The sequence below is a fragment of the Mesoplodon densirostris genome, chromosome 15 (assembly GCF_025265405.1).
Source record: "Mesoplodon densirostris isolate mMesDen1 chromosome 15, mMesDen1 primary haplotype, whole genome shotgun sequence".
In the NCBI taxonomy this organism is placed as follows: Eukaryota; Metazoa; Chordata; class Mammalia; order Artiodactyla; family Ziphiidae; genus Mesoplodon; species Mesoplodon densirostris.
Window position 1 is genome coordinate 12,966,216 of NC_082675.1, and position 27,155 is coordinate 12,993,370.

At 37.3% G+C, this 27,155-nt stretch overlaps 1 protein-coding gene across 2 annotated transcripts in view; it reads left to right on the forward strand.

Moving 5' to 3' along the window:
• Positions 1–27,155, forward strand: part of MED13L (mediator complex subunit 13L) — a 294,830-nt gene that overhangs the window by 146,925 nt on the left and 120,750 nt on the right. For both annotated transcript variants that reach the window (XM_060119709.1, XM_060119710.1), the window contains exons 3-4: positions 14,280–14,364; positions 25,964–26,047. In XM_060119709.1, coding sequence (XP_059975692.1) covers positions 14,280–14,364; positions 25,964–26,047 — 169 coding nt within the window. The remainder of the gene's footprint in view (positions 1–14,279; positions 14,365–25,963; positions 26,048–27,155) is intronic.

A 27,155-nucleotide genomic window follows, 5' to 3' on the forward strand; every position in this document is an offset into this window, starting at 1 on the left:
TTTTCAGTTTCAGTCTGGCTATAATTGACCACGTAACATCAAGAGAAAGTTTTAATTTAGGAATTTATTTTGGTTGAGTTTTGCCAGTCATTTATTGTACATTCATTTTACTTCTCTTGGTGCTTTTATTTCTTGAGACTATCAACAAAGTTTTAGAAACAATTTTCCATTATACCTAAGTATACACTATAGAGATAGTCTTCTTGCTAATTTATAATCTTAAGGAGTTGATAAACATTTACGTTGAAACTTGAAAGATCAAAAGAATTAGAAAGGCTTTTTTTTTTCTTTTCTTTTCTTTTAAAGATGAAGACAGTTATGCCCTGGGGAGATTGTAGGTTTCATAAGGATAGGGCCCTGCACCTGCTGGCCTTCTTGTAAAACTTCTTGGCAGTTGTTATTCTCCTCTGTCCACATTGGAAGGGAGATAGAGAATTAAGTAGTAAATGCGCCTCATATCATTTATAGAAACTTAACCTAGAGCAACTATGCCCTGACTCCCCTCCCCCCCACCCCCCCACCCCAAGAGGATACTTTCTGAAAAATCTCAGTATGAAGCAAATGAAGTGTTGGTTTAAATTTTACCTTGGGAGGAGGATGTATCAGATAAATTAGTTTAAAAACCTGTTTCTGTGATTTCAATTTAGTTTAACCTTTGAAAAGGTTACTTTGCAGCTATTTAGAAGACAATAATTTAAGGTGCAAATTGTGAATCCAAGGGGAAATTTAAGTGTTGAAGGTTGCCTTTCTAGTCAGTCCTAAGAATAAAAGGGGGGTGGGGTAGTTTAATAACACAAGCCTTATGGAGAAGTGGTGTAATAGAGCATGGGCGTTAGTCAGAAAAGTTGGATTTGAATCCCATCTTTGCTACTAATCCTCTTTACTGAATATAAGGAGATTTTAGATTGAAGCTAATTCCAATGAAATTTGAAAAGTATGTGCACACATAATAACAAGTCAGTTCAAAACAGGTTTATGAATATCTGAAATGTCCTAGTCCGTGCAGTTATGAAAATAAATTGCTTCCCCTGAGAAGTTTAATTAATGGAATAATTTGTATATTTACTACTTATAAAAGTAGATATAAAATGCATTTGATCCCGTTAGCTGTTGAGTATAGATACATTTAAACTAGATTTTTGAATATATTATGTGACCTTGGGCAAGTTTAAGATTTTTAAGCCTTAGTTTTTTCATTTATAAAATAGAGATAAGAATAAACTATTGGTCATTGTTCTTAGTTGTAAACTAAGAAAAGGAGTTGGTTAAAAGACTACTGAGTATTCACTTTTAGGATCAGTGCTGCAGGTTGGTCTGATGAGAAACTGGTGCTATTACCACCAAGCACTGGATGCTACAGTACCTCTGCTACTTTAACCTCAGGAAACTTGATCTTGTAGCCTCTCTTTTGAGTGCTGACAGAAAGATCTCTCCATCCACTCCCTTTTGAGTCCCTAGATCCATGGTCAAAGTATGGTGCCAGAGCATCTGGTAGTTAGGATATATATCCTTGTCCATATTGTAGGAGAATCAGCATTTTCAACTCCTGTTAAGGGTGAATGACCATCTTCGTCCCCAACCAGAACTCATGAAATAGGCAGTTTGCAGTGATGGGAAGAAGTCAGGTACTGAGTGGCAGAAGTGGCAAAAGTGAATGTTTCGTGTCTTTTACTCTGTCTCATAGCGTTGTGGTGGAAAGTAGCACTCCCCCTCCTCTCCATTTATATGTAGTGCTTGGTTCAAACTTGGTACATAAAGCCTCATAAAATGAGAAAGATTGTTTTCTGGGTAGAAAACTAACCTTGAGTGTTAAAGTTATTTTACTTTCTTCTTATTATTTTAAAATAAAAGACTTTCAACATTTGATAGCAATTCTGCCAAGTATTTAAAGTAATTTTGCCTCACAGTGGTTTTCAAAGTCTCTATTTGATTTTTGAGAGCATTCCTAATTTCTGTCCTGGTGCTTGAAGTATAACACAGCCAAGAACTGTTGGACAGTGATTATCGGCCAAATATCTATTATTAGACTCCAAAAATGTCATACTAGATTTAACTTATTTTGGAATTTTAGAGATTCATTGACATATACATCACTCTTGTATTTCTGGAAATTTTTTATGTGAAATAGATAAGAAATAAAGTATGGTCTGACTTATATTCCTTTCCACAAGTTTATTTGCTATATACAGATAGTAAATTAAAATGGTTAGCATGTTAATGCATTATCCTTTTAAATCCATAGCTTAAATAATAGTGTTTATTAGAGTGGTTAATCTTTGATCACAGTTGTTGACTTCTAGTAAATTACTGACTGCTTTCAAATCTTTAATAAAATATGTAACTTATGAAATTTAAATGTTTATATGAAGTCCAAACACTGTATCCTTTTTAATTACCTCTACTGACTTATTTAAAATTTTACTGGTTAACTTATAGGATAATTCATAATTTTCTATTTTTTTCACCTTTAGTTTACTTTTCTTAAACAAGAGCTTAATGTAGTGAGATCTGTTGTACTTCATGTAATTACTTTCTTCCTTGTTTTCTATTACATTGGTTCCTAAACTTTGTAATACTATATGAGGGGGATATAAGAATTTAATTAATTATTTAATGATATTAATAAAGGTCCTTTTTCAAATTAATTTTTAATATTTAAAAAACAAAAATATTTTCCTGAATTACTTTGTTCTATTTGTATTATAGTAACTAACATAAAGTACATAATATAAATAACAGTATATTGTGTTGTTGGAGAGGAACACTGTGGTTGGGTCTGTGGTCTCTTTTTTTGTTTGTTTGTTTGTTTGTTTTTGCGGTACGCGGGCCTCTCACTGTTGTGGCCTCTCCCGTTGCGGAGCACAGGCTCCGGACGCGCAGGCTCAGCGGCCATGGCTCACGGGCCCAGCCGCTCCGCGGCATGTGGGATCCTCCCAGACCGGGGCACAAACCCGCGTCCCCCGCATCGGCAGGTGGACTCTTAACCACTGCGCCACCAGGGAAGCCCTGCGGTCTCTTTTTGCTTAAACTGATTTTTTATTTTTTGCTTTTAATAATTTATGAGTGAAGGTTAACCAAATAGACACCAATCCTTTGGGTAAAAACAGTTATGTTTAGAATACATATTTAGAATAGGAGTCCTTTTAATTCACACCCTGTTCTCATTTTTATTTTTTATTTATTTTATTTATTTTTTTATTTAACAAATTTAATCAGTTATACATATACATATGTTCCCATATCCCCTCCCTTTTGCGTCTCCCTCCCGCCCTCCCTATCCCACCCCTCCAGGTGGTCACAAAGCACCGAGCTGATCTCCCTGTGCTATGCGGCTGCTTCCCACTAGCTAGCTACCTTACGTTTGGTACTGTATATATGTCCATGCCGCTCTTTCGCTTTGTCACAGCTTACCCTTCCCCCTCCCCATATCCTCAAGTCCATTCTCTAGTAGGTCTGTGTCTTTATTCCTGTCTTACCCCTATGTTCTTCATGACATTTTTTTCCTTAAATTCCATATATATGTGTCAGCATACAGTATTTGTCTTTCTCTTTCTGACTTACTTCACTCTGTATGACAGACTCTAGGTCCATCCACCTCATTACAAATAGCTCAATTTCGTTTCTTTTTTTTTTTTTTTTTTTTTTTTTGCGGTATGCGGGCCTCTCACTGCTGTGGCCACTCCCGTTGCAGAGCACAGGCTCCGTATGCGCAGGCTCAGCGGCCATGGCTCACGGGCCCAGCCGCTCCGCGGCACGTGGGATCCTCCCAGACCGGGGCACGAACCCGTATCCCCTGCATAGGCAGGCGGACTCCCAACCACTGCGCCACCAGGGAAGCCCCTCAATTTCGTTTCTTTTTATGGCTGAGTAATATTCCATTGTATATATGTGCCACATCTTCTTTATCCATTCATCTGATGATGGACACTTAGGTTGTTTCCATCTCCAGGCTATTGTAAATAGTGCTGCAGTGAACATTGTGGTACATGACTCCTTTTGGATTATGGTTTTCTCAGGGTATATGCCCAGTAGTGGGATTGCTGGGTCATATGGTAGTTCTATTTGTAGTTTTTTCAGGAACCTCCATACCGTTCTTCATAGTGGCTGTACCAATTCACATTCCCACCAGCAGTGCCAGAGAGTTCCCTTTTTTCCACACCCTCTCCAGCATTTATTGTTTCTAGATTTTTTGATGATGGCCATTCGGACTGGTGTGAGATGATATCTCATTGTAGTTTTGATTTGCATTTCTCTAATGATTAAAGATGTTGAGCATCCTTTCATGTGTTTGTTGGCAGTCTGTATATCTTCTGTGGAGAAATGTCTATTTAGGTCTTCTGCCCATTTTTGGATTGGGTTGTTTGTTTTTTTGTTATTGAGCTGCATGAGCTGCTTATAAATTTTGGAGATTAATCCTTTGTCAGTTGCTTCATTTGCAAATATTTTCTCCCATTCTGAGGGTTGTCTTTTGGTCTTGTTTATGGTTTCCTTTGCTGTGCAAAAGCTTTTAAGTTTCATTAGGTCCCATGTGTTTATTTTTGTCTTTATTTCCATTTCTCTAGGAGGTGGGTCAAAAAGGATCTTGCTGTGATTTATGTCATAGAGTGTTCTGCCTATGTTTTCCTCTAAGAGTTTGATAGTGTCTGGCCTTACATTTAGGTCTTTAATCCATTTTGAGCTTATTTTTGTGTATGGTGTTAGGGAATGATCTAATCTCATACTTTTACATGTCCCTGTCCCGTTTTCCCAGCACCACTTATTGAAGAGGCTGTCCTTTCTCCACTGTACATTCCTGCCTCCTTTATCAAAGATAAGGTGACCATATGTGCGTGGGTTTATTTCTGGGCATTCTATCCTGTTCCATTGATCTCTCTTTCTGTTTTTGTGCCAGTACCACACTGTCTTGATTACTGTAGCTTTGTAGTATAGTCTGAAGTCAGGAAGCCTGATTCCTCCAGCTCCATTTTTCGTTCTCAAGATTGCTTTGGCTATTCGGGGTCTTTTGTGTTTCCATACAAATTGTGAAATTTTTTGTTCTAGTTCTGTGAAAAATGCCAGTGGTAGTTTGATAGGGATTGCATTGAATCTGTAGATTGCTTTGGGTAGTAGAGTCATTTTCACAATGTTGATTCTTCCAATCCAAGAACATGGTACATCTCTCCATCTATTTGTATCATCTTTAATTTCTTTCATCAGTGTCTTATAATTTTCTGCATACAGGTCTTTTGTCTCCTTAGGTAGGTTTATTCCTAGATATTTTATTCTTTTTGTTGCAATGGTAAATGGGAGTGTTTCCTTGATTTCACTTTCAGATTTTTCATCATTAGTATATAGGAATGCCAGAGATTTCTGTGCATTAATTTTGTATCCTGCTACTTTACCAGATTCATTGATTAGCTCTAGTAGTTTTCTGGTAGCATCTTTAGGATTCTCTATGTATAGTATCATGTCATCTGCAAACAGTGACAGCTTTACTTCTTCTTTTCCAATTTGGATTCCTTTTATTTCCTTTTCTTCTCTGATTGCTGTGGCTAAAACTTCCAAAACTATGTTGAATAATAGTGGTGAGAGTGGGCAACCTTGTCTTGTTCCTGATCTTAGTGGAAATGGTTTCAGTTTTTCACCATTGAGGACGATGCTGGCTGTGGGTTTGTCATATATGGCCTTTATTATGTTGAGGAAAGTTCCCTCTATGCCTACTTTCTGCAGGGTTTTTATCATAAATGGGTGTTGAATTTTGTTGAAAGCTTTCTCTGCATCTGTTGAGATTATCATATGGTTTTTCTCCTTCAATTTGTTAATATGGTGTATCACATTGATTGATTTGCGTATATTGAAGAATCCTTGCATTCCTGGAATAAACCCCACTTGATCATGGTGTATGATCCTTTTAATGTGCTGTTGGATTCTGTTTGCTAGTATTTTGTTGAGAATTTTTGCATCTATGTTCATCAGTGATATTGGCCTGTAGTTTTCTTTCTTTGTGACATCCTTGTCTGGTTTTGGTATCAAGGTGATGGTGGCATTGTAGAACGAGTTTGGGAGTGTTCCTCCCTCTGCTATATTTTGGAAGAGTTTGAGAAGGATGGGTGTTAGCTCTTCTCTAAATGCTTGATAGAATTCGCCTGTGAAGCCATCTGGTCCTGAGCTTTTGTTTGTTGGAAGATTTTTTATCACAGTTTCAATTTCAGTGCTTGTGATTGGTCTGTTCATATTTTCTATTTCTTCCTGATTCAGTCTTGGCAGGTTGTGCATTTCTAAGAATTTGTCCATTTCTTCCAGGTTGTCCATTTTATTGGCATAGAGTTGCTTGTAATAATCTCTCATGATCTTTTGTATTTCTGCAGTGTCAGTTGTTACTTCTCCTTTTTCATTTCTAATTTTATTGAGTCTTCTCCCTTTTTTTCTTGATGAGTCTGGCTAATGGTTTATCAATTTTGTTTATCTTCTCAAAGAACCAGCTTTTAGTTTTATTGATCTTTGCTATCGTTTCCTTCATTTCTTTTTCATTTATTTCCGATCTGATTTTTATGATTTCTTTCCTTCTGCTAACTTTGGGATGTTTTTGTTCTTCTTTCTCTAATTGCTTTAGGTGCAAGGTTAGGTTGTTTATTCGAGATGTTTCCTGTTTCTTAAGGTAGGATTGTATTGCTATAAACTTCCCTCTTAGAACTGCTTTTGCTGCATCGTCGTGTCTCCATTGTCATTTGTTTCTAGGTATTTTTAAATTTCCTCTTTGATTTCTCAGTTATCACTTCGTTATTAAGTAGTGTATTGTTTAGCCTCCATGTGTTTGTATTTTTTACAGCTCTTTTCCTGTAATTGATATCTAGTCTCATAGCATTGTGGTCAGAAAAGACACTTGATACAATTTCAATTTTCTTAAATTTACCAAGGCTTGATTTGTGACCAAGATATTATCTATCCTGGAGAATGTTCCATGAGCACTTGAGAAAAATGTGTATTCTGTTGTTTTTGGATGGAATGTCCTATAAATATCAATTCAGTCCATCTTGTTTAATGTATCATTTAAAGCTTGTGTTTCCTTATTTATTTTCATTTTGGATGATCTGTCCATTGGTGAAAGTGGGGTGTTAAAGTCCCCTACTATGATTGTGTTACTGTCGATTTCTCCTTTTATGGCTGTTAGTATTTGCCTTATGTATTGAGGTGCTCCTATGTTGGGTGCATAAATATTTACAATTGTTATATCTTCTTCTTGGATCGATCCCTTGATCATTATGTAGTGTCCTTCTTTGTCTCTTCTAATAGTCTTTATTTTAAAGTCTATTTTGTCTGATATGAGAATTGCTACTCCAGCTTTCTTTTGATTTCCATTTGCATGGAATATCTTTTTCCATCCCCTTACTTTCAGTCTGTATGTGTCTCTAGGTCTGAAGTGGGTCTCTTGTAGACAGCATATATATGGGTCTTGTTTTTGTATACATTCAGCCAATCTGTGTCTTTTGGTGGGAGCATTTAGTCCATTTACATTTAAGGTAGTTATCGATATGTATGTTCCTATTCCCATTTTCTTAATTGTTTTGGGTTCGTTATTGTAGGTCTTTTCCTTCTGTTGTGTTTCTTGCCTAGAGAAGTTCCTTTAGCATTTGTTGTAAAGCTGGTTTGGTGGTGCTGAACTCTCTCAGCTTTTGCTTGTCTGTAAACGTTTTAATTTCTCCATCAAATCTGAATGAGATCCTTGCTGGGTAGAGTAATCTTGGTTGCAGGTTTCTCTCCTTCATCACTTTAATTATGTCCTGCCACTCCCTTCTGGCTTGTAGAGTTTCTGCTGAGAGATCAGCTGTTATCCTGATGGAGATTCCCTTGTGTGTTACTTGTTGTTTTTGCCTTGCTGCTTTTAATATGATTTCTTTGTGTTTAATTTTTGACAGTTTGATTAATATGTGTCTTGGCATATTTCTCCTTGGATTTATTCTGTATGGGACTCTCTGTGCCTCCTGGACTTGATTAACTATTTCCTTTCCCATATTAGGGAAGTTTTCAACTATAATCTCTTCAAATATTTTCTCAGTCCCTTGCTTTTTCTCTTCTTCTTCTGGAACCCCTATAATTGGAATGTTGGTGCGTTTAATGTTGTCCCAGAGGTCTCTGAGACTGTCCTCTGTTCTTTTCATTCTTTTTTCTTTATTTTGCTCTGCATCAGTTATTTCCACTATTTTATCTTCCACCTCACTTATCCGTTCTTCTGCCTCAGTTATTCTGCTATTGATCCCATCTAGAGTATTTTTCATTTCATGTATTGTGTTTTTAATCGATGCTTGATTCATCTTTAGTTCTTCTAGGTCCTTGTTAACTGTTTCTTGCATTTTGTCTATTCTATTTCCAAGATTTTGGATCTTGGAAATAGAATCTTGGATCATCTTTACTATCATTATTCTGAATTCTTTTTCAGGTAGACTGCCTCTTACCTCTTCATTTGGTAGGTCTGGTGGGTTTTTATCTTGCTCCTTCTCCTGCTGTGTGTTTTTCTGTCTTCTCATTTTGCTTATGTTACTGTGTTTGGGGTCTCCTTTTTGCAGGCTGCAGGTTCGTAGTTCCCGTTGTTTTTGGTGTCTGTCCCTAGTGGCTAAGGTTGGTTTAGTGGGTTGTGTAGGCTTCCTGATGGAGGGGACTAGTGCCTGTGTTCTGGTGAATGAGGCTGGATCTTGTCTTTCTGGTGGGCAGGTCCACGTCTGGTGGTGTGTTTTGGGGTGTCTGCGGACTTTTTATGATTTTAGGCAGCCTCTCCGCTAATGGGTGGCATTGTGTTCCTGTCTTGCTAGTTGTTTGGCATAGGGTGTCCAGCACTGTAGCTTGCTGGTCGTTGAGTGAAGCTGGGTGCTGGTGTTGAGATGGAGATCTCTGGAAGATTTTCGCCGTTTGATATTATGTGGAGCTGGGAGGTCTCTTGTGGACCAGTGTCCTGAAGTTGGCTCTCCCACCTCAGAGGCACAGCACTGACTCCTGGCTCCTCAATTTGGGATGATTCGTTGTCTATTCATGTATTCCACAGATGCAGAGTACATCAAGTTGATTGTGGTGCTTTAATCTGCTGCTTCTGAGGCTGCTGGGAGAGATTTCCCTTTCTCTTCTTTGTTCCCACAGCTCCCGTGTCTCAGCTTTGGATTTGGCCCCGCCTCTGCGTGTAGGTTGCCGGAGGGCATCTGTTCTTCGCTCAGACAGGACAGGGTTAAAGGAGCAGCCGCTTCGGGGGCTCTGGCTCACTCAGGCCATGGGGGAGGGAGGGGCACGGAGTGCGGTGTGAGCCTGCAGCAGCAGAGGCCGGCGTGACGTTGCACCAGCCCAAGGCGCGCCGTGCGTTCTCCCAGGGAAGCCGTCTCTGGATCCCGGGACCCCGGCAGTGACGGGCTGTGCAGGCTCCCGGAAGGGCAGCGTGGACAGTGACCTGCGCTCGCACACAGGCCTCTTGGCGGCGGCAGCAGCAGCCCCAGCGTCCCACGCCCGTCTCTGGGCTCCGCGCTTTCAGCCGCGGCTTGCGCCTGTCTGTGGGGCTCCTTTAAGCAGCGCTCTTAATCCCCTCTCCTTGCGCACCAGGAAACCAAGAGGGAAGAAATAGTCTCTTGCCTCTTCGGCAGCTCCAGAGTTTTCCCGGACTCCCTCCCGGCTAGCTGTGGCGCATTAGCCCCCTTCAGGCTGAGTTCTCGCCGCCAGCCCCAGTCCTCTCGCTGCGCTCTGACCGAAGCCTGAGCCTCAGCTTCCAGCGCCGCCCGCCCCGGCGGGCGAGCAGACAAGCCTCTCGGGCTGGTGAGTGCCGGTCTGCACCGATCCTCTGTGCAGGAATCTCTCCGCTTTGCCCTTCCCAGGTACGTGGGGAGTTTCTTGCCTTTTGGGAGGTCTGAGGTCTTCTGCCAGTGTTCAGTAGGTGTTCTGTAGGAGTTGTTCCACGTGTAGCTATATTTCTGGTGTATCTGTGGGGAGGAAGGTGATCTCTGCGTCTTACTCTTCCGCCATCTTCCCCGGAAGTCCCTGTTCTCATTTTTAGCACTAAAAATATATTTCAAAAAAATCAATGTAAGCATAATCCAAAACCTACCCCCGCAACCCCCATCCGCCCCTTGCCCCAATTTCTCATGTCCCTTTGTTATCAAGCCCTCCTCCAACCACCCCCATCCCTGGAAACCATTGAACAGTTTACATTACCTCATTTACCTTTGCAGGAATGTTATGTGCATGAAATCATATAGCATGTGGTCTTTTGAGTATGGCTTTTTTCACTTAGCATAATGACATTCATTCATGGTTTGAGTGTATCAGTAGTTCCTTTTATTTCTGAATAGTATCCTGTTATATGGATTTTCCACTGTTTGTCCTTTCCCCAGTTGAGAGACAACTGTTTCCAGTTTTTGCCAGTTATGGGGTGGGGGGGAACAAGTAAAAACATTTGCTGCAGTTTTTCATGTGAACCTAAGTTCTTATTCTACTTGAATATATACTTAGGAAGGATATTGCTGGGCTGTATGTAAAGTGTATGTTTAACTTTAGAAAAATTGCCAGAGTCAACTTTTCCACAGTGACTACTAATTTTGCATTTCTGTTAGCAGTATAGGACAATTCTAGTTACTCTGTATGCTCACTAGCACTTAGTATTTTCAGTTTTTCTTTTAAGCCATTCTAATGGGTGTTATCTTACTGATTTTAATTTGCATTTCCTTGATGACTAGTGAGCATATTTTCATGTTTTTACTTACCATTCATGTATCTTCTTTGGTGAAGTATCTGTTCAAATCTTTTGTCCATTCTCTAAAATTTTTTTTTTTTAATTTGTGTTGTTTAGGGATTTTTTTCAAGAATAGCATCTTCTGAATACAAGTCCTTGTCAGATATGTGATTTGTAACTGCTTTTCCCCCATCTGTGACTTATCTTCTCCATAGCTTAATGTAACTTTTGTGTGCTTTTTAAAGAACTGAGTTCTTCGTACTGATGAAGCTCTTTTTAACAGTTTTTATTTATGGATCATGCTTTTGGTGTCATATCTTTGAAGTCTTCGGTTAAACTAAACTTATAAAAGGTTTCTCCTATATTTTTACAGTTTTATAGTTTCAGGTTTTGCATTTTGTTTTATGATCCATTTTGAGGTTTTCTATATGGTGTGAGGTAGGGTTTGAGGCTGATTTTTTTACATTGGGATATTCATTAAATCCAGCACCATTTGTTGAAAAGACTGTTCTTTCTCCACTGTATTGCCTTTGCAAGCTGTGTTGAAAATCAGTTGACCATATATTTGTGGGTCTATATCTGGACTCTCTATTCTGTTCTATGGATCTGTATATCTGTCCTTTCTGTAGTGTACCATATTGTTTTGTTTATTCTAGCTTTATAGTAAATCTGGAAATCAGTTGGTGTAAGTCTCCCAACTGTAAGATTTAGATCCAAGGATTTCATGGGTTTTGGTGCTATTATAAGTGGTACTCAAATTTTAAAAATTTTCTAATTATTCATTACAGTTTATAGAAATATGATTGTTTTGTATCTGTTGACCTTAACTGACTTAAACTCAGTTTTAGTTCTAGTAGCTTTTTTGTTGTTGATTCTTTAGGACTTTCTAATAGTCATGTCATCTGCAAAAAAAAAGATCATTTCATTTCTTCCATTCCAGTTAGTATGCCTGGTACTTCTTTTTCTTGTACTGTCTGAGACCTCCACTGTAATGTGGAATAAGAGTGGTAAGAGCAGACATCCTTGCTTTGTTTTTGATGTTAGGGGAAAATATTCAGGGTTTTAACTGTAAGTACGATGTTAGGTGTAGGTTTTTTGTAATTGCTCTTGTAAGATTTTTTTTCAAGAAAAAATTTCTAAGACCCTTTTTTTTTTTTTTTTTTTTGCGTTACATGGGCCTCTCACTGTTGTGGCCTCTCCCTTGCGGAGCGCAGGCTCCGGACGCACAGGCTCAGCGGCCATGGCTCACAGGCCTAGCCGCTCCGCGGCATGTGGGATCCTCCCAGACCGGGGCACGAACCCGTGTCCCCTGCATCGGCAGGCGGACTCTCAACCACTGCGCCACCAGGGAAGCCCCTCTAAGACCTATTTTAAAAATTGTTAAAAGTCAGGATAAAATCATAATGGTATTTTAAGACAGTGATGTAATTGGCATTGCCTGTGCATGCTCACATTTGTTTAGTATTCCACATTGCATGTCTAGACAGCTATAACCCTTCAACATTTCAGTTAACAAATTATTTGAGGATCATTTGAGTAAGAAATAGAGCTCTGTTGTTTGAGAACTTTCCTTTGACATCTTCTGTTAAGGTCAAAGTAGCGCCAACATTAAAAAATAATATCATGAGGAAACAATCAGATCAGAATGTGAGGTATTCTATAAAACAACTAACCTGGTTTCTTCAGTAAATAAATGACATGTTTGAAAAGAGGAGATGAGTTGTTGCAGATTAAGGAGACTTAAGAGATATAACTTGAGAGGTAATTGATAGACCTTGTTTAGATTCTGATTTGATATATAATGAAATACTTGGGAGTGGGATTTGCCTCAGAATATATGAAGAAAAACAAAAAGAAAGAAAGAAAAAAGAAAGCAAGGTGGTTAAGCAGATGACACAATGTTGATAATTTGGTTTAGGAATTTATTTGAGGTCTGTTATTCTATATTAAAATATGTTTGAAGGTTTTAATTATAAAAGTTTTTTTTTTAATATGCAGAATAGGTGTCACCAACTTGGAAGAAAATCTTGGAAAGACGAATGGGACACCCTTTTCATAAATACTGCATCACCAGTACTCTTTATGGCACAAAAGACTAATATGTAGAAAAAACTGTTACTGGTGACTGATTTGAAGAGTAATTCAGAAGAGTTGGACTTTGAATGTTGATGAAGTTTTAGGAATTTTTAGCTTACATTAGGAAATAAAAGCAAATTAATATGGGATGTTCCTTTTATTGAAATGTTAGCTTGCTTTCTCACTCAGGAAAGCTCTACCCCAAAGATAAATGTGTGAAAATAGAGATTCATGATGCCTTTAGAGGACTGTAGAAAATTTTGGGATGTTTTGTCTTGAACAGAGATAATGTATTGATAGCAGGAATGTTTGTTTATTTGCTGTACTTTATTTCCATTTCTCTAGTTATAAATAATATAAAATGTCTCTGAAGAGGTTAATTTGGAAAAATTTGGTAGGTCATGATTAGCCACATAGTCAGGAAGATAGAGTTATCTGACATCCCAAGAAAAAAAATATTTATCCAGTTTTATCATTTAAAAAAAGTCCTGTAGAGAAAACCCTTAAATGTAAGTACACTTTTTTGAATTCTTTCTGATTGGAAAATAAGGAGAGATGCATTTTGAGACATCAGTTGGTGTGGTAAATGCATTAAAAATGCGTTGTGGATTTAATATGTGTTTCAGTTCTCTGTCAAAATTTTCTCTGGTGAGTACTTTTGTCAAGACACCAAGTAAAAGGCAGAGGAAATTTTCTTCTGCAAATGTCGTTTGCATCCTTTCAATTTTTTGTTATGTTGACATGAACTAGTATAGTTTAGAAGAAAATTAGCTATCTTCTCTAGGGCATTTTATAATTTTTACATATGAAAAGAACGTTAGGAATACATGAGGCATTGTTAGTCTGTTGGATTCTCTTGTGTTAGAGTTACTTGTGGCTCTAAGTAATGCTACAACATAGTTCAAAGGCAAATATGCTTCCCCAAATGTTAAACATTAATGAAATCATGAGTTCAGGAAATAAAGTTGATGCTATATTAAGATTTAATTTTCTGACATTCTCCCTAAAATCATGTCCGTAAAATCCTATTCATATACTGCTTTCAAAACGTTTAAAGAAATTTGTGTAATGTCATTTTTGGATATTTTTCCTGGTTTTCTCTCTTAAAATACGTATGATAACCTTTGTATTAATTTGTGACATTTTGTTACTTTAAATAGAACTCTAATAACAAAATTAGTCTTTGTGACACTATTAGGTAGAAAGATTAATTTGAGAATTTTGGATGATTTCAAACTTTGAAGAGGCAGGTGGGTAAGACCTTTATGTGGGCGGGATTGTACCATGCCTATATTTCAATAACTTTAAAATCAAAACACATTATTCCCTTCTGTACATAAGTATCTTATGACTTAGGGCAAATATTTAACTTCTTTTCTGTGTTTCAGTGCGATTTAATCTACTTAAATTAGCTCATTAACTTTGCTTTAGAAAAATATTTTTAAAGTTTCTTTTATTTTTATTTGGATGCCCTGCTTACTGGTTCATTTTTTTGTTTTGCTTTGTTTTGTTTTATTTTCAGTTGTGGAAGAAGGACTCTGGGAAAATGGCCTTTCCTACGAATGTCGGACGCTGCTCTTCAAAGCGATCCACAATCTGTTAGAAAGGTAAGAGAAGGAATATCATCACAGTGGTTTTGACACACCCAAGTATAATGCTAGATACTCAGAGGGTTTCCTGTGATTCTGAAAACACTTTCACATACAACTTTATAAAAATGTATATAAATCTCTTCTTTCTTTTTATATTGATACAATTTCAAACTTAGAGAATTTCTAGGAGTGGCACAAAGTACTCCATATATCCTTTCACACAGCTTCACTAACAGTTTTTCTTTTGCCCAGTTTGCTTTATAATTTGTGTGATTGCTCACCCTCTCACCCACCCTGCTTTTGCACCCAGTGTGAATCATGTGTGTTCATGTGTGTGCATTCAGACTTATTCCCTCAAACACCTGAGTCATTTACACACTTGAGATTCTTCTTCTGTAACTCCGAAGTATTTAGGTGTACATTTCCAAAGACAAGGACATCCTCTCCTATAAGCCCAGTACAATTATGAAAATTAGGAAATAAAACCTTGATAAAATGCCATCATCTAATCCGTAGTTCAACTCAGATGTTACCATTTGTCCCAGTTACGTTCTTTTTAGCTTAACCTCCCTCCCCCAAGATTAGTCTGTAATCATGCATTATATTTAGTTCTCATGTCATTTTAAATCTAGAAGAGTTCCTTAACCTTTCTTTTTCTTTCTCAACATTGACATTTTGGATGAGTTAAGGCCATATATTTTATATAATATACCTCAATTTGAGATAGTTTCCTCATGATTAGATTTAGTTTATGCTTCTTCAATCGGAGTACCATAGAAATGATGTTGTGTCCTTCTCAGTGTATCGAAAGAGGAGGCCCATTTGTTGAGCCTCTCATTATTGATGATTATTAACATTGATCCCTCTCGTGAGTGGTGTTCTGCCAAGGTTCTCCACTGTAGATGAATAAGTAACTATGATCTTTGTTATTTCTGTCTTTGAAATTAATAAGTAATTTGTGGCCAGATCCAATGAGATTGTGTAATTATCCCATTAGTTATGAAATTCTGAGTCACTTGGTTAAGCTTCTGTCGGTGGTCCTTGTCTATATCAGTTATTACTTGTATGACTGTAATGTCACCATTCCTTCTATTAGTTGGCATTCTTTTGTAAGGAAAAGATTTTCAGTTTCTCCCATGGATTTATGTATTTCTCTCTCTCCCTTAATCTTTCTATCTATATAAATTTGGAAAAGAGGGATTCCTGTTCTACTCAGTGAATTATAATTTATCACTATCATTTAATTTGATGCCTAAGTACTTGCAGATTGGCCAGGGGGAAGCCCCTTCATGATGGCTCCTGTGGTTTTTTGACCTGTCCTCATCATTGTTTGAACACCTCCTTACTTGCTGGCATAACAATATGTCCCAGGCCCTGGATGGTGTTTTAAGGGGCGGCATAGATGAGAAAGAATGGATTATTTAAGAATGTCTATGGGAAAAACTTTGTACTTCCTTCCCTGAGTTTATATATAGTTCTTTTAGGTGATCAAAACTGGAAGGACATTCTGGTACCTTCAAGTTTCTTATCCAAGCTATTATCTAGGGTAATATCACTGCAATATCACTGCTTAGGATTCTTAAGTTACAGTTAATAAGTTGTCATAATTTAAGTCACTCAGAAAGACCTTTCCCACCAAATTTATCTATTTTTCATTCTGAACTTTTGTTCCTACTTCTGTATTTGGAGTAGACCTAGAGGCTATCTGTTACTAAGGCAGTATATTTTAGAAGCATTGGTTTTAAGAGTTGAGTACTCTTAAATATTCCAGATATTTGGCAGTTCTTCTCCCATTGCAAAACAAAACAAAACACACGTATACACAAAGTCCCTTCAGGAAAATGTGGAAAATTTATTATTTCCATAATCCTGTGCCAGAATAAAGCTCTTATATCTGTATAGTAATTAATGTACCTTTAAACACAGTCCCTTTTACATAATTTTTAAAAATTAATTAATTAATTTTATTTTTGGCTGCGTTGGGTCTTCATTTCTGCGTGCAGGCTTTCTCTAGTTGCGGCGAGCAGGGGCTACTCGTGATGCGCGGGCTTCTCATTGCGGTGGCTTCTCTTGTTGCGGAGCACAGGCTCTAGGCGCATGGGCTTCAGTAGTTGTGGCTCGCAGGCTCTAGAACGCAGGCTCAGTAGTTGTGGCACACGGGCTTAGTTGCTCTGCCGCATGTGGGATTTCCCTGGACCAGGGCTCGAACCCATGTCCGCGGCATTGGCAGGCGGATTCTCAACCACTGCGCCACCAGGGAAGTCCCAATAATTTTTTAATGTATATGGAACAAAGTACATATTTTAAAAAATTGTAGCTCACTGTGTTGTTTTTTATATCATAATTTATTCTTTTCAGAAAAATATTAATGAATTTGTGATTGAATTATATTCTTTTTAGTATTTTGTGTCTTAAATGGTAGCATGTTTCTTTGCTGGAAGAAAATTAGAAGAGCTGAAAAACTGGGAGAAAAGAGAAATGCAGAAAATTTATTTATTCTGTGCTCATGTATTAAGAATTTATGATAGAAACTGTAGTCTAGGTCAGATTGAATTATTATTTTATAAGAAAGTTAATTGTGTCATATGCAGTATGTCATGCAATAAAGCTTGAGATAGTTCAGCAGAACTTTGGGTTGGGCCTTGGTTTGATTTCAGGGTCTGTTATTTGGACAGTTGCCCTAACCTCACAAAGTCTTAGTTAATGCCCTTTATATTAAATGTAGGATACTGTGCATCTTGAGCTTTTGTTAGATGTTGTGTATGATGCCTGCCACGTAATACTTGACCTATTTTCAATAATTATTAATTCCTTTTCCCTATAAATTATTATTTTGCATATTTTAATTTGAATCCTCCTATAGGAGTTTATTTTGAAACAAAACAGTGTTTCTTTTAGAAAATAATGAATACTTAAGCTGTTCCGCTCCCTTTCTACTGTTAGAACGGATGAGTTGAGATTCTTTGAAAATTTTTAATAGTTCTTTTGTCCTTTAAAATAATATTGTCTTTTCATCAAACTTTTAAGTCACTGTGTTCTATGAATGAAAATTACCCTACTCATGAGACAGGGAAGCATTTTACATGATTGTTTTTAGCTCTCTTTATTCATTGTCAACAGAAACTGGGTTGGCTAATACATGCTTGCCCTTTTGTTCTTCTCATAGCTTAGAGCACTTGCTGTAACTTACTTATCTGTTTACAACCTAAATTTATTGAAATACAGTTTACTGTCTTACTCTCAGCAATTTTCTGTTATGTCTTTGCATTTCTATTTAGATAAGATTGACTTAGTTTCACTAACAGAAGTATTGATATTACTATTTCCAAGGTTGGACACAACATTAAAAGTCAGTTAGGGGCTTCCCTGGTGGCGCAGTGGTTGAGAGTCCGCCTGCCGATGCAGGGGACACGGGTTCGTGCCCTGGTCCGGGAGGATCCCACATGCCACGGAGCGGCTGGGCCCATGAGCCATGGCCGCTGAGCCTGTGCGTCCGGAGCCTGTGCTCCGCAACGGGAGAGGCCACAACAGTGAGAGGCCTGCGTACCACAAAAAAAAAAAAAAAAAAAAAAAGTCAGTTAGTCTGTTTACCTAGCTAATTCTGGAATACCATTCTAAATATAATATCCTTTTTATGTGGTCCTCCATCCTTTCCTTGAATACTTCTGACTATGTGAGCTGAACTTTCCAAAGTTCTTTTCATCTTCTGAGAATACTCACTGTTAGAAAGTCTTTCTTATGCTGAGCAGAAGTCTGTCTCCCTGTAGTTTTCTTTTCTTTACCTTGATTCTGTTCTTTGGGGGTCATATATAATTCATCTAATCCTACTTCCATGGGGTGGCCTGTTTACTATCTTGGTCCCCTAAGTTATTTATTTTTCCTTGTTTGTGGTTCTTACTATATATTACTATATATCCTTATATATTCTTACTATATATCCTCACCCCTTTCCTCCAGCCTTCCAGATAGTCCTCTAGTCAGTTCAGTTCTCTTCATTTTGATTGCCACTGACCTACTTTAAAACTTCATAACTGTTTCACGAAGTATTGCAGTGACCTCTTGAATCATGCTGCTGACCATTGTGAGTCATTTACTGCAGCACTGCTCTATGTCCTCTTACCTCCAGGCAGGAATTATGCTGTTGGGGCTCCCCCTGTCAAAGATTCCTGATAAAGAGCAAAGAACAGTGGCAAAATACATAATAGCGCATTCATTCAAGCCTCTGTTCAGAAGTGGTACATGCCATCTCTGCTCATATTTCATTGACCCAAGACATTTACCACCAAGCTTAAAGTCAAGTGGATGAGAAGGTATTATCCATCAGTGGGAGGTACCGAAGTCACATGGCCAAGCTTGATGTCAATGGGACAGGGAGGGATAGCACATATTTGGGAAAAGGATGCAATCTACCATACCTTTTAATTGAGGTCTTCTCTCTTCTAATAACCTGTATTCCAAACAGGTGTGGTTATATTACTAAAAACACAGATATGTTTCTAAAACACAATCATCGGTGTATTTATACATGTTTTTGAAACCTTTGAGCCATATTGGCTTCTTACGGTATTTTCTTCACCTGTGATTTATGAGTCAGAATTTCAGTATCTGAAACTGTGTAGGCCTTCTAAGTCTTACGGTTTTAGATCATACAATCATGGTTATTTTTCCTCTCTTCTGAGAAGGTAGTGTGCTTCCTGTTTTCTTAATGATCAATTATCCCTTTTTGGCAAAATGACCAGAATAATAAAATACCATTTTGTTTTTTTACTTCTATAGAATCTGCTAATTTGACTTGACTTCCCCCCTCCACCCCTTTGTGCCTGCTTTCTCTCTCTTTCTCTTTTTAAAAATAATGCTCTATTTCAGACTGTTCTTCATCAGTCTTTGCAATTTCATGGGATTTTGTATGTATTTCTAATGAACTTGTCAGAGGTTACACTTTGTATTTTAAGTTTAGGTTGTCTCACACTCGTCACTAATAGAAAACCACTTTGCTGTGAATAGAGTTTGGAAAACAAAAACCTGTAGGTTTTTTCAGAAATTTCTTCATTTGGCATTTTTAATATTGCAGATTTAATGGCTATTACTCTTATGTTATTATAATTTGTATAGTTTCCATAATATACCATATCCTTCTCATGTACCTATTTAAATAAAGTAAAACATTTGGTTGTCCAGGAAATGTGTGGAGTTCATATCACCCAGAGTTTTTATTAATGTTTCAGTGATTTGCACCACATATGGGACTTACGAAAATCTTGCTTTTGTAGCTTTGAAGAAATACTTAAAATGTCTGCCATAATGCTGTCAAATTGTTATTATGTGTGGTAGTATACTTTAGTTATAATTTTCTTAAGTTTTTAAAATTAAACACAGCTGATTTTGATGGAAAGGTTTTGTTGTGTTTCCCCCCCCCCTCTAAAATGCAAATCATTGCTTTGCACACAATGGAAGATTACATGGGTCTCTTGAAGCTGTTATGCTCTGTCCGGTCCATGCTTACTTAGGGAGACTTTAATCTGTGGGTATTTGATATTTGTAAAACATAATGGTTCTTTGGAGTAGTCCATTGGTGCTGCTTTCCTAATGGATTGTCAGCCTGTTCACCCCTGGTAGTTTATAAGACAGCCGTAAAATTGCCTTGGCTCAGAGCTGCTTATTTGCCAAGAGTTGGTGTTTAGAGTGAAGATACTCAGTTTGGAAAAGTACAGTAAAAATAACATGGAGAAAATCGGAATTATATGATAACAGTAACATTATATTTGTAAATTAGTAGCTTTCAATGCCCTGTGGTATTGTGATCCAATAGAGGTGATTATCAGAGGGCAAAGGAGCAAGGTCCTTGGATGTAGTGGTTCAAGGATTTCAAGACGATGGATATACTCAGTAGAGAATGGTGGTAGAGTATAGCCTTAGTTGAAGAAATGGTTATGTGATACTGCAACATTGAGGGTCCTTTGGTAAATAAGGTGATTAGAGGAGCTGGAAATGAGTAATTAATAAATGCCCATTTTGTTAAATTGATGCAGTGTGCAGTTCTTTAAAAGAAGTAGAAAAATGAGCCTTTAGACATAAGGGGCATTACAGGAAGAGACACTACAGACATTGTAGACACAAGTGAATGAAAGCATATATCTAATTGTAAATGTCTAGAGAAAAACATGTTCACCCTAAGACTAATTATTTCATCTATTAATATTTTTAGGACTGGGAAAGGATTAAGACTTTAACTTTTAAATTTAAATTTATTATTATTATTAGTGTGGTTAGAGAGTGGGATTAGACACTAAATGTTTGAAAGTCAAATGGATGTTTCAGGTGAGGCTAGTCCTACAGAAGACCTTAGCCTTACAGAGATTTTGGAGAGGGTGGAAATAATGGGAATTACTTGGCCAGAGGAGACAGCATCCAGTAGGACAGCACCCACTAGGGCACAGTAGGGATCCAAAGTAATGAAGATAGAAGGGGTTCGTTGGAAAAGGTTTCTTCAGCCTTAAATTATATGGGTTGGGGTTTTTTTGGTCTTTTTTGTTTTTAGTTGGGAGTTGAGAGCACTGCAGTTTCTTGGGAGGAGACTTCATACATGTTTGATGTAAATTGGATTGGTGAGGTAAAGATTTTGATGCTGGTGAGGATGTTCTGGTACGAAGTTATATAAAATTTAGTCTATCTAAGCAGCTCTGTAAGTATATGATAACACTGAGGGGCAGTTTAGTTGAGGATGCGGTAGAGGAACACTATCCTTGGCCTTTTTAAATCTATGAAAACTGTCACACCTGCGTAATACGAGGGGCGCAGAAGAGCCGAGCCGGTGGTGGCTCCCTTCTAAACCTCCCAACTATCCCGTCTGGGCAATGGCTTGCTGATTTATGCCGCGGCTGTGGCTGTGGCTCTTGTAAACTTAGGTCAGGTCTGCCCATGGCTTTAGGGTTAGAGATTGGGGCTTGCCAGCTTCAGAGCCAAGTTGTTCTTGTAGTTAATTATTTAGAGCTGTTGGGCATGACACAGAAACATGTACACACACACACAGCCTGATTTCTTTTTTATTTTTCAGCACGTGTTTGTTTCTTTTCTTCTTGAAACAGTGATTTTTTTAGGGCAGTAGTAGGGGGCTTGGAATTATTTCTAAAGAGGAATACTTACCTAGAACTGTTGCTTACGAAACATTTTATAAATCTGAAATCACATTGTGATCTTTGAAGATCAATCTTTAAAGATTGAACTACTTTACAGAATTTTGTCGTATCTTAATAGTAAAGTAATTTTGAAAATCTCAATAACAATGATTGGCATTACTGAGTGGACAGCCAGGGTTAACTGATACATAGTCTTAGCACTATTTGTGATGTTGATTTAAAGCACTTTTTGGCAGATGAAGTTTGTCTGCTAGGTTTATATATTTATCAACTTAAATATAAATTTTGTCCCTCAAAAACTGTAAAATAAAGGTTGATAGAGATAAAAGAGGGAAATTATATTTCTGATATTCTGTAGTTTTTATACCTTAGCATTCTCTCTCTTAAAAAGATTTGCTTAACTTTGTTCTTCAAGTATAATTAAAACATATGGGCAGTAGTGCCAGTCTTCCTAAACATTTATTCTATTGTGTTCTGTTCTGTTCTATTCTATTCTGTTTAGTTTTGGCTGCGTTGGGTCTTTGTTGCTGCACACGGCTTTCTCTAGTTGCGGTGAGCAGGGACTACTCTTTGTTGCGGCGCGTGGGCTTCTCCTTGCAGTGGGTTCTCTTGTTGTGGAGCACGGGCTCTAGGCGCCCGGGCTTCAGTAGTTGTGTCACATGCACTTAGTAGTTGTGGCTTGCAGGCTCTAGAGCGCAGGCTCAGTAGTTGTGGCACACGGGCTTTGTTGCTCTGCAGCATGTGGGATCTTCCTGGACCAGGGCTCCAACCGGTGTCCCCTGCATTGGTAGGTGGATTTTAACCACTGCGCCACCAGGGAAGTCCCTTCCTAAAATTTTTTAACACCTATGTGATTTCCCACACGTTGAGTATCTACTATGATTTTAGTCTGGAGTGAGTGGTGATGGACTATAAAGAAATGAAATACATAATTTTTTTCTACCTCAAACACATGCACACAAGAAAATTCAAATAACAGTGTGAGTCTGGCCATGATTAGTGGTTACAAACAAGAAGGGTAACAGTATTATACTGCGAATAGGAAAATACTCATTGGTGTATAGCATTCATTTCTCAGATATTTATTGAAGACCTATTACTTTAGAGCAGAACATAAAGCATATTACATAATAAGCACTTAAATATTTGTTGAATATTGCCAGTAAATAAGGTAGATAACTGTGTCTGCCCCCAAATTGCTCATAGCTTCTTGGGAGAAAAGAGCCACAGAAATGATTCATTACAACTCAGTGGTGAAAGTACAGATTTGTAGATGTTAGAATGCTGTGCTGATCTGGGACAGAAAGGATGAATAGAATTAAATAGAGGAGGAAGGGATAGAATGGGATAGGGAGGGATTCTAGGCCAAAGCAGGGTTAGTAGTGATTAGTGGTAGTGTTTAGTACAGAAGTTCTCACTCTAAGATCTGCTTCAGAGTTCATCAACACTATGGAATTGTATGCAGTATTTTGCTTTTCCTTGCGTTTTTTAGGAGAAAGAGTCTATAATAACTTTCATTAGATTTTTTTTTAAACATAGAATCATGACCCCAAAATGATTGAGAACCAAGAGCTTATTAGTACCACAATATATTATCTGCTCCTGAGCCAGCATAGTCCCAGGTATCAATCAGGTGGTAGAACTGTCTTTCTTAGCAAAGCCACGTCTCATCACATTTCTTCCTGTAACTTAAAGTACACAACACCAGATGGAAATACTTTCTGTATTGCTTAGTCTTGGAGACTCCGTGTGTGTGTGTGTGTGTGTGTGTGTGAGAGAGAGAGAGAGAGAGAAAGAGAGAGAGTTTCTCTTTTGGACCAGCCATAGTTGAGATTTAAGAGACTGAGGAGTGTAAAAATTGATGATGATACTTGCTGAGTTCTTTTTACCTGTTTCTTGAGTAAAAAGAAACTTTGCCTTCATACTTAACCATATCTACATCTAACTCAGCAATTCTTTAATTCTCTACTGAGTTGCAGGTCAGGGCAGAGAAAGGGGACACATTCAGCGTCTTCATTAATTTGGTCCCAACCTTCTCTGAGGTACTTGGTGACTTTGCTAACTTTCTGCCACATCACTGGTGACAGTATGACTTTTGACGACTCCCTTATGCAGAAATAAGTCAGTTGCGAATTCAAACTGTGTTAAAAACACTGCTTCATTCAGTGCAATTGTGTGTTTTCATGTTTTCCTTTCTGTGAGAGGGAAATCACTGATCACATAGAAGCTGATTAGTGGTTGAAAATCACGTAAATGATTCATGACTCTCATTTGGAACCAGATGATTTTGGATTCAAGAATCAGTAGTTTCCATGGCTGTTGTGTATTAGTGATAATAACCTTTTGTTGACATTGCCTGACAAAGGAATATGATCTGTAGTGGAACCTCCAGGAGATACATTAGCACAGGGAGTTAGGCTCCCAGCATTTTCATTAGCTTTTTGCCTTTTGCCTTTGTCCTTGAGTGGTCTTGGCTGTGCACTGCTGCTCTTCCACTCCAATCCCTCATTTGTTCTGGAATGAAAACAGTAAATAGAATTTGTGGGTTTTACTTCATAGAAGGGCAGGGGTTTTGAAACAAACTTTATACATTGTCCTCTTTAATCAGAGATATTTTATGTTTTTCTTTCATATTATACTGTCTAAAGCCTTGAAGTTTTTTCTATCCATAAACTGTAAATTCATGTTTTCTCTGTTGTTGAATAAATGATTCTTTTGAATTCTGACCTTCAAGACTTATGAGATAATGAAGTGGTATTTATTTAAGTGAAGATGTGTGTCAGTAGAAGACATTGTTTAATGTTTGATGTGATTCTGTACATGTCCTATTGCTTTCATTCTTAGCATTATTGATTTTAAGATACACCTTCAATTTAATAACAGCTTTTGGAGAATAAAGAAACATTAATCAATTACAAGATAGATATGGGCTTTAAAAATGAGTAAAGAACTGAGGAAATGTGACAGCATATATGTAGTCTACCTAAAAAACACAGTTAAGTCCCTTAACTAGGGAATAAACTGGTGATTTTATGTTTCAGTTTTGCTTCTTGAGCACTTTCACCTTATTGTGTATTCCATATTTTCTATTCTAACTTTAATGGAGTCATATAGTCTTTAACCTAAAAAGCAAGTTCACTTATCATCTTAGGAAAACAGACTGGTTACTTTGAAAATGATTTTTTTTTTCATTGTGAACAAGGAAGATTGTTGTAGAAGTTCATTTTCAAAATAAAACTAGTTGAAGCAAGTGACTTTTTGATGAGACACTGCTTCAGATTGGCTCTGCCCATAGGGAGTTACATTGTGGCCAGCAGAAACTATTGCCATTTACTAACGCAAATCTGTAATGAGTTGGGTTGAAGGCTTGAATTGTTTCCATCCTCCTTGATGGAGTGGAAATTGCAGAGCCAAAAGCCACGTGCAGAATTGCCTGAATATTCAACAAAGAATTGCTGTGCTGCTCTTTTGCTGGTAGGTAGAACCTTGTATAGAAGAATTATATCCACGTTTCTGACAGGTTTTCTTACAAAATATGTATCATTTCATTGAATAGTATTAGAGATTACTGTATTTCATCAGTTTCAAAATGCACATTTTCTCCCACATTTTTATATTGTTAAAATTAGGGATGCTCTTTACAAATGATGGCATCTCACAATTGACTGGAGTTATGATATAGTTGTCATCTGCCTGTACTTTAGTGAACTTGAGCATAGCTACTTATATTGTTGTCACTTCAGCTGAATTGTGTGCACCTTGGGTATTATATGAGTTGAGTTCAGTTGCCATTAACATGTCTTCAGAAAGAGTACCCTGTGATATGACACGGAAAAACAGTGTACACAAAACGGCATGAAAACAGAAGCGGGGCACAATTTAGATATGAAGAAAGCAAAATATTCATTACTGAAGAAATGACTGCAGTTCCTCATTTTTTTGCAAAGCCATAATCAAGTGCTTTACCATGTCTACAAAAGGAAAATACCTAAGTAGAAGAGGCTGTGCTATGCTTTTATTACCAAAATCCCTGCTAAAGAATTGACTACCACACACCAAGCAAGAAAGATCCAGCATTAAAACTTGCAAAAAGTGTGTCAGTGGCTTGGAAGAATATCTCTGAGGTACTCTTAAGAAATGCTGCCTATATTCCCAACATTCTTGATCACACAAAAGTTAAAGTAATATAGAAGTGTCATTGGATTTGAAGCAATTCAAAAGTGTAAGATGTTTCAGGAGTATATCAACCAATTCTGATTTTTTTTACATGTATAAGAATAATACGTAATAAAATTCTATACCCAAAGTCAGAAAATTCTTTCAGTAAGTATAGTGTAAGAATTTTAAGTACTAAGAAAACATTTTGACAGTTTAATTGGTGATGTTTTTATTTTCAATGGTGGATCTTATCTGTGATTATTAATTCAGCGACTTGCTAGTTTGTTATTGAAACTGTATTCTTGATGTAATTATTGTAGGTGCCTAATGGATAAGAACTTCGTTAGGATTGGGAAATGGTTTGTCCGACCCTATGAAAAAGATGAAAAGCCGGTCAACAAAAGGTGAGTCTTTAGAATTCTTTTGGGTTTTTGGTTTCTTTTGCTTGACCACAGCTGTCTTTGGGGAAGAGGTGAATGGAGGAAGTAGCTTTTATTTATTTTCCAATAATGTTAGTAGTTTAGATGTTTGAAATAGATTCCTGGATCACATTTTATTAAATACTCTATCATTAAATTTTTGTGGAATATTAAACTTTGACTAGAAAAATGATTATCAGTAACCCATGTCTAAGTCCCTTATAACCACACTATTTGGAATTGAATTACTCTATTTTGTTATTTTCATTATTCTAATTTATCTTTCTTCCTTATAATGTTATGTGGCATAACTTTAAATCAACAGTCGAGTGAATTCAAATGGTGACAGTTTTTATAGAATTGTTGGATGCCCCTTAAAAGTCAGTCAACACATCCTTGACAGTTGTCAAACCAGGACTGGGAATTACTTCTCTAAATAATCCTAAACTTTTAACCATAATTTATTCTATGCATGGCTTTAAAGGCAGCCTTTGATACTAAACAAATATGGAGTTTTAGATCAATCAAGCCAGAATCAAAAACGAAAACCGTCAAAATCTAATATTTATCTCACTTTCCTTTGAACACAGTGTAGATTTAATTGGAAGTTGGTGACTGTTTCTTTTTTTGTAGAGCTCGGTACACAATCTTGATTCTATTTTACTATCCATGAACTTGCCCTAAGCTAAGGGTCCCAGCTTCTGGCTGCAGACAGGTGCTCTTGAAACCTTATGTGGTAGATTAGATCTTTTGGATAGCTGGCCAGAATTTCAGCTGGCTACTCCTGCCACTTCTTCCTGTAAGAGATTTAATAGTAGCCTTCTCTCCAGCCTGTATGTCTTAAAGCTTTGATGAAGTGGTTGTCTTAAAGCTTTGATGAAGTGATTTCTGAGCAATGTAACCACTTCCTCATTAACTAAATCTAATTTATGAAAATTGGGATTTCTTTTTTCAAATCAGATAAATTAGGGCCTGGCTTTTTTTTTTTTCCCCCAAATCACCATGAACTTCCTTGAAATATTTCCCCCTTTTTAGTACATTTAGGATTTATTAAAAATTATATTTAAGTAGACAGTAGGTATTATGTGTATCA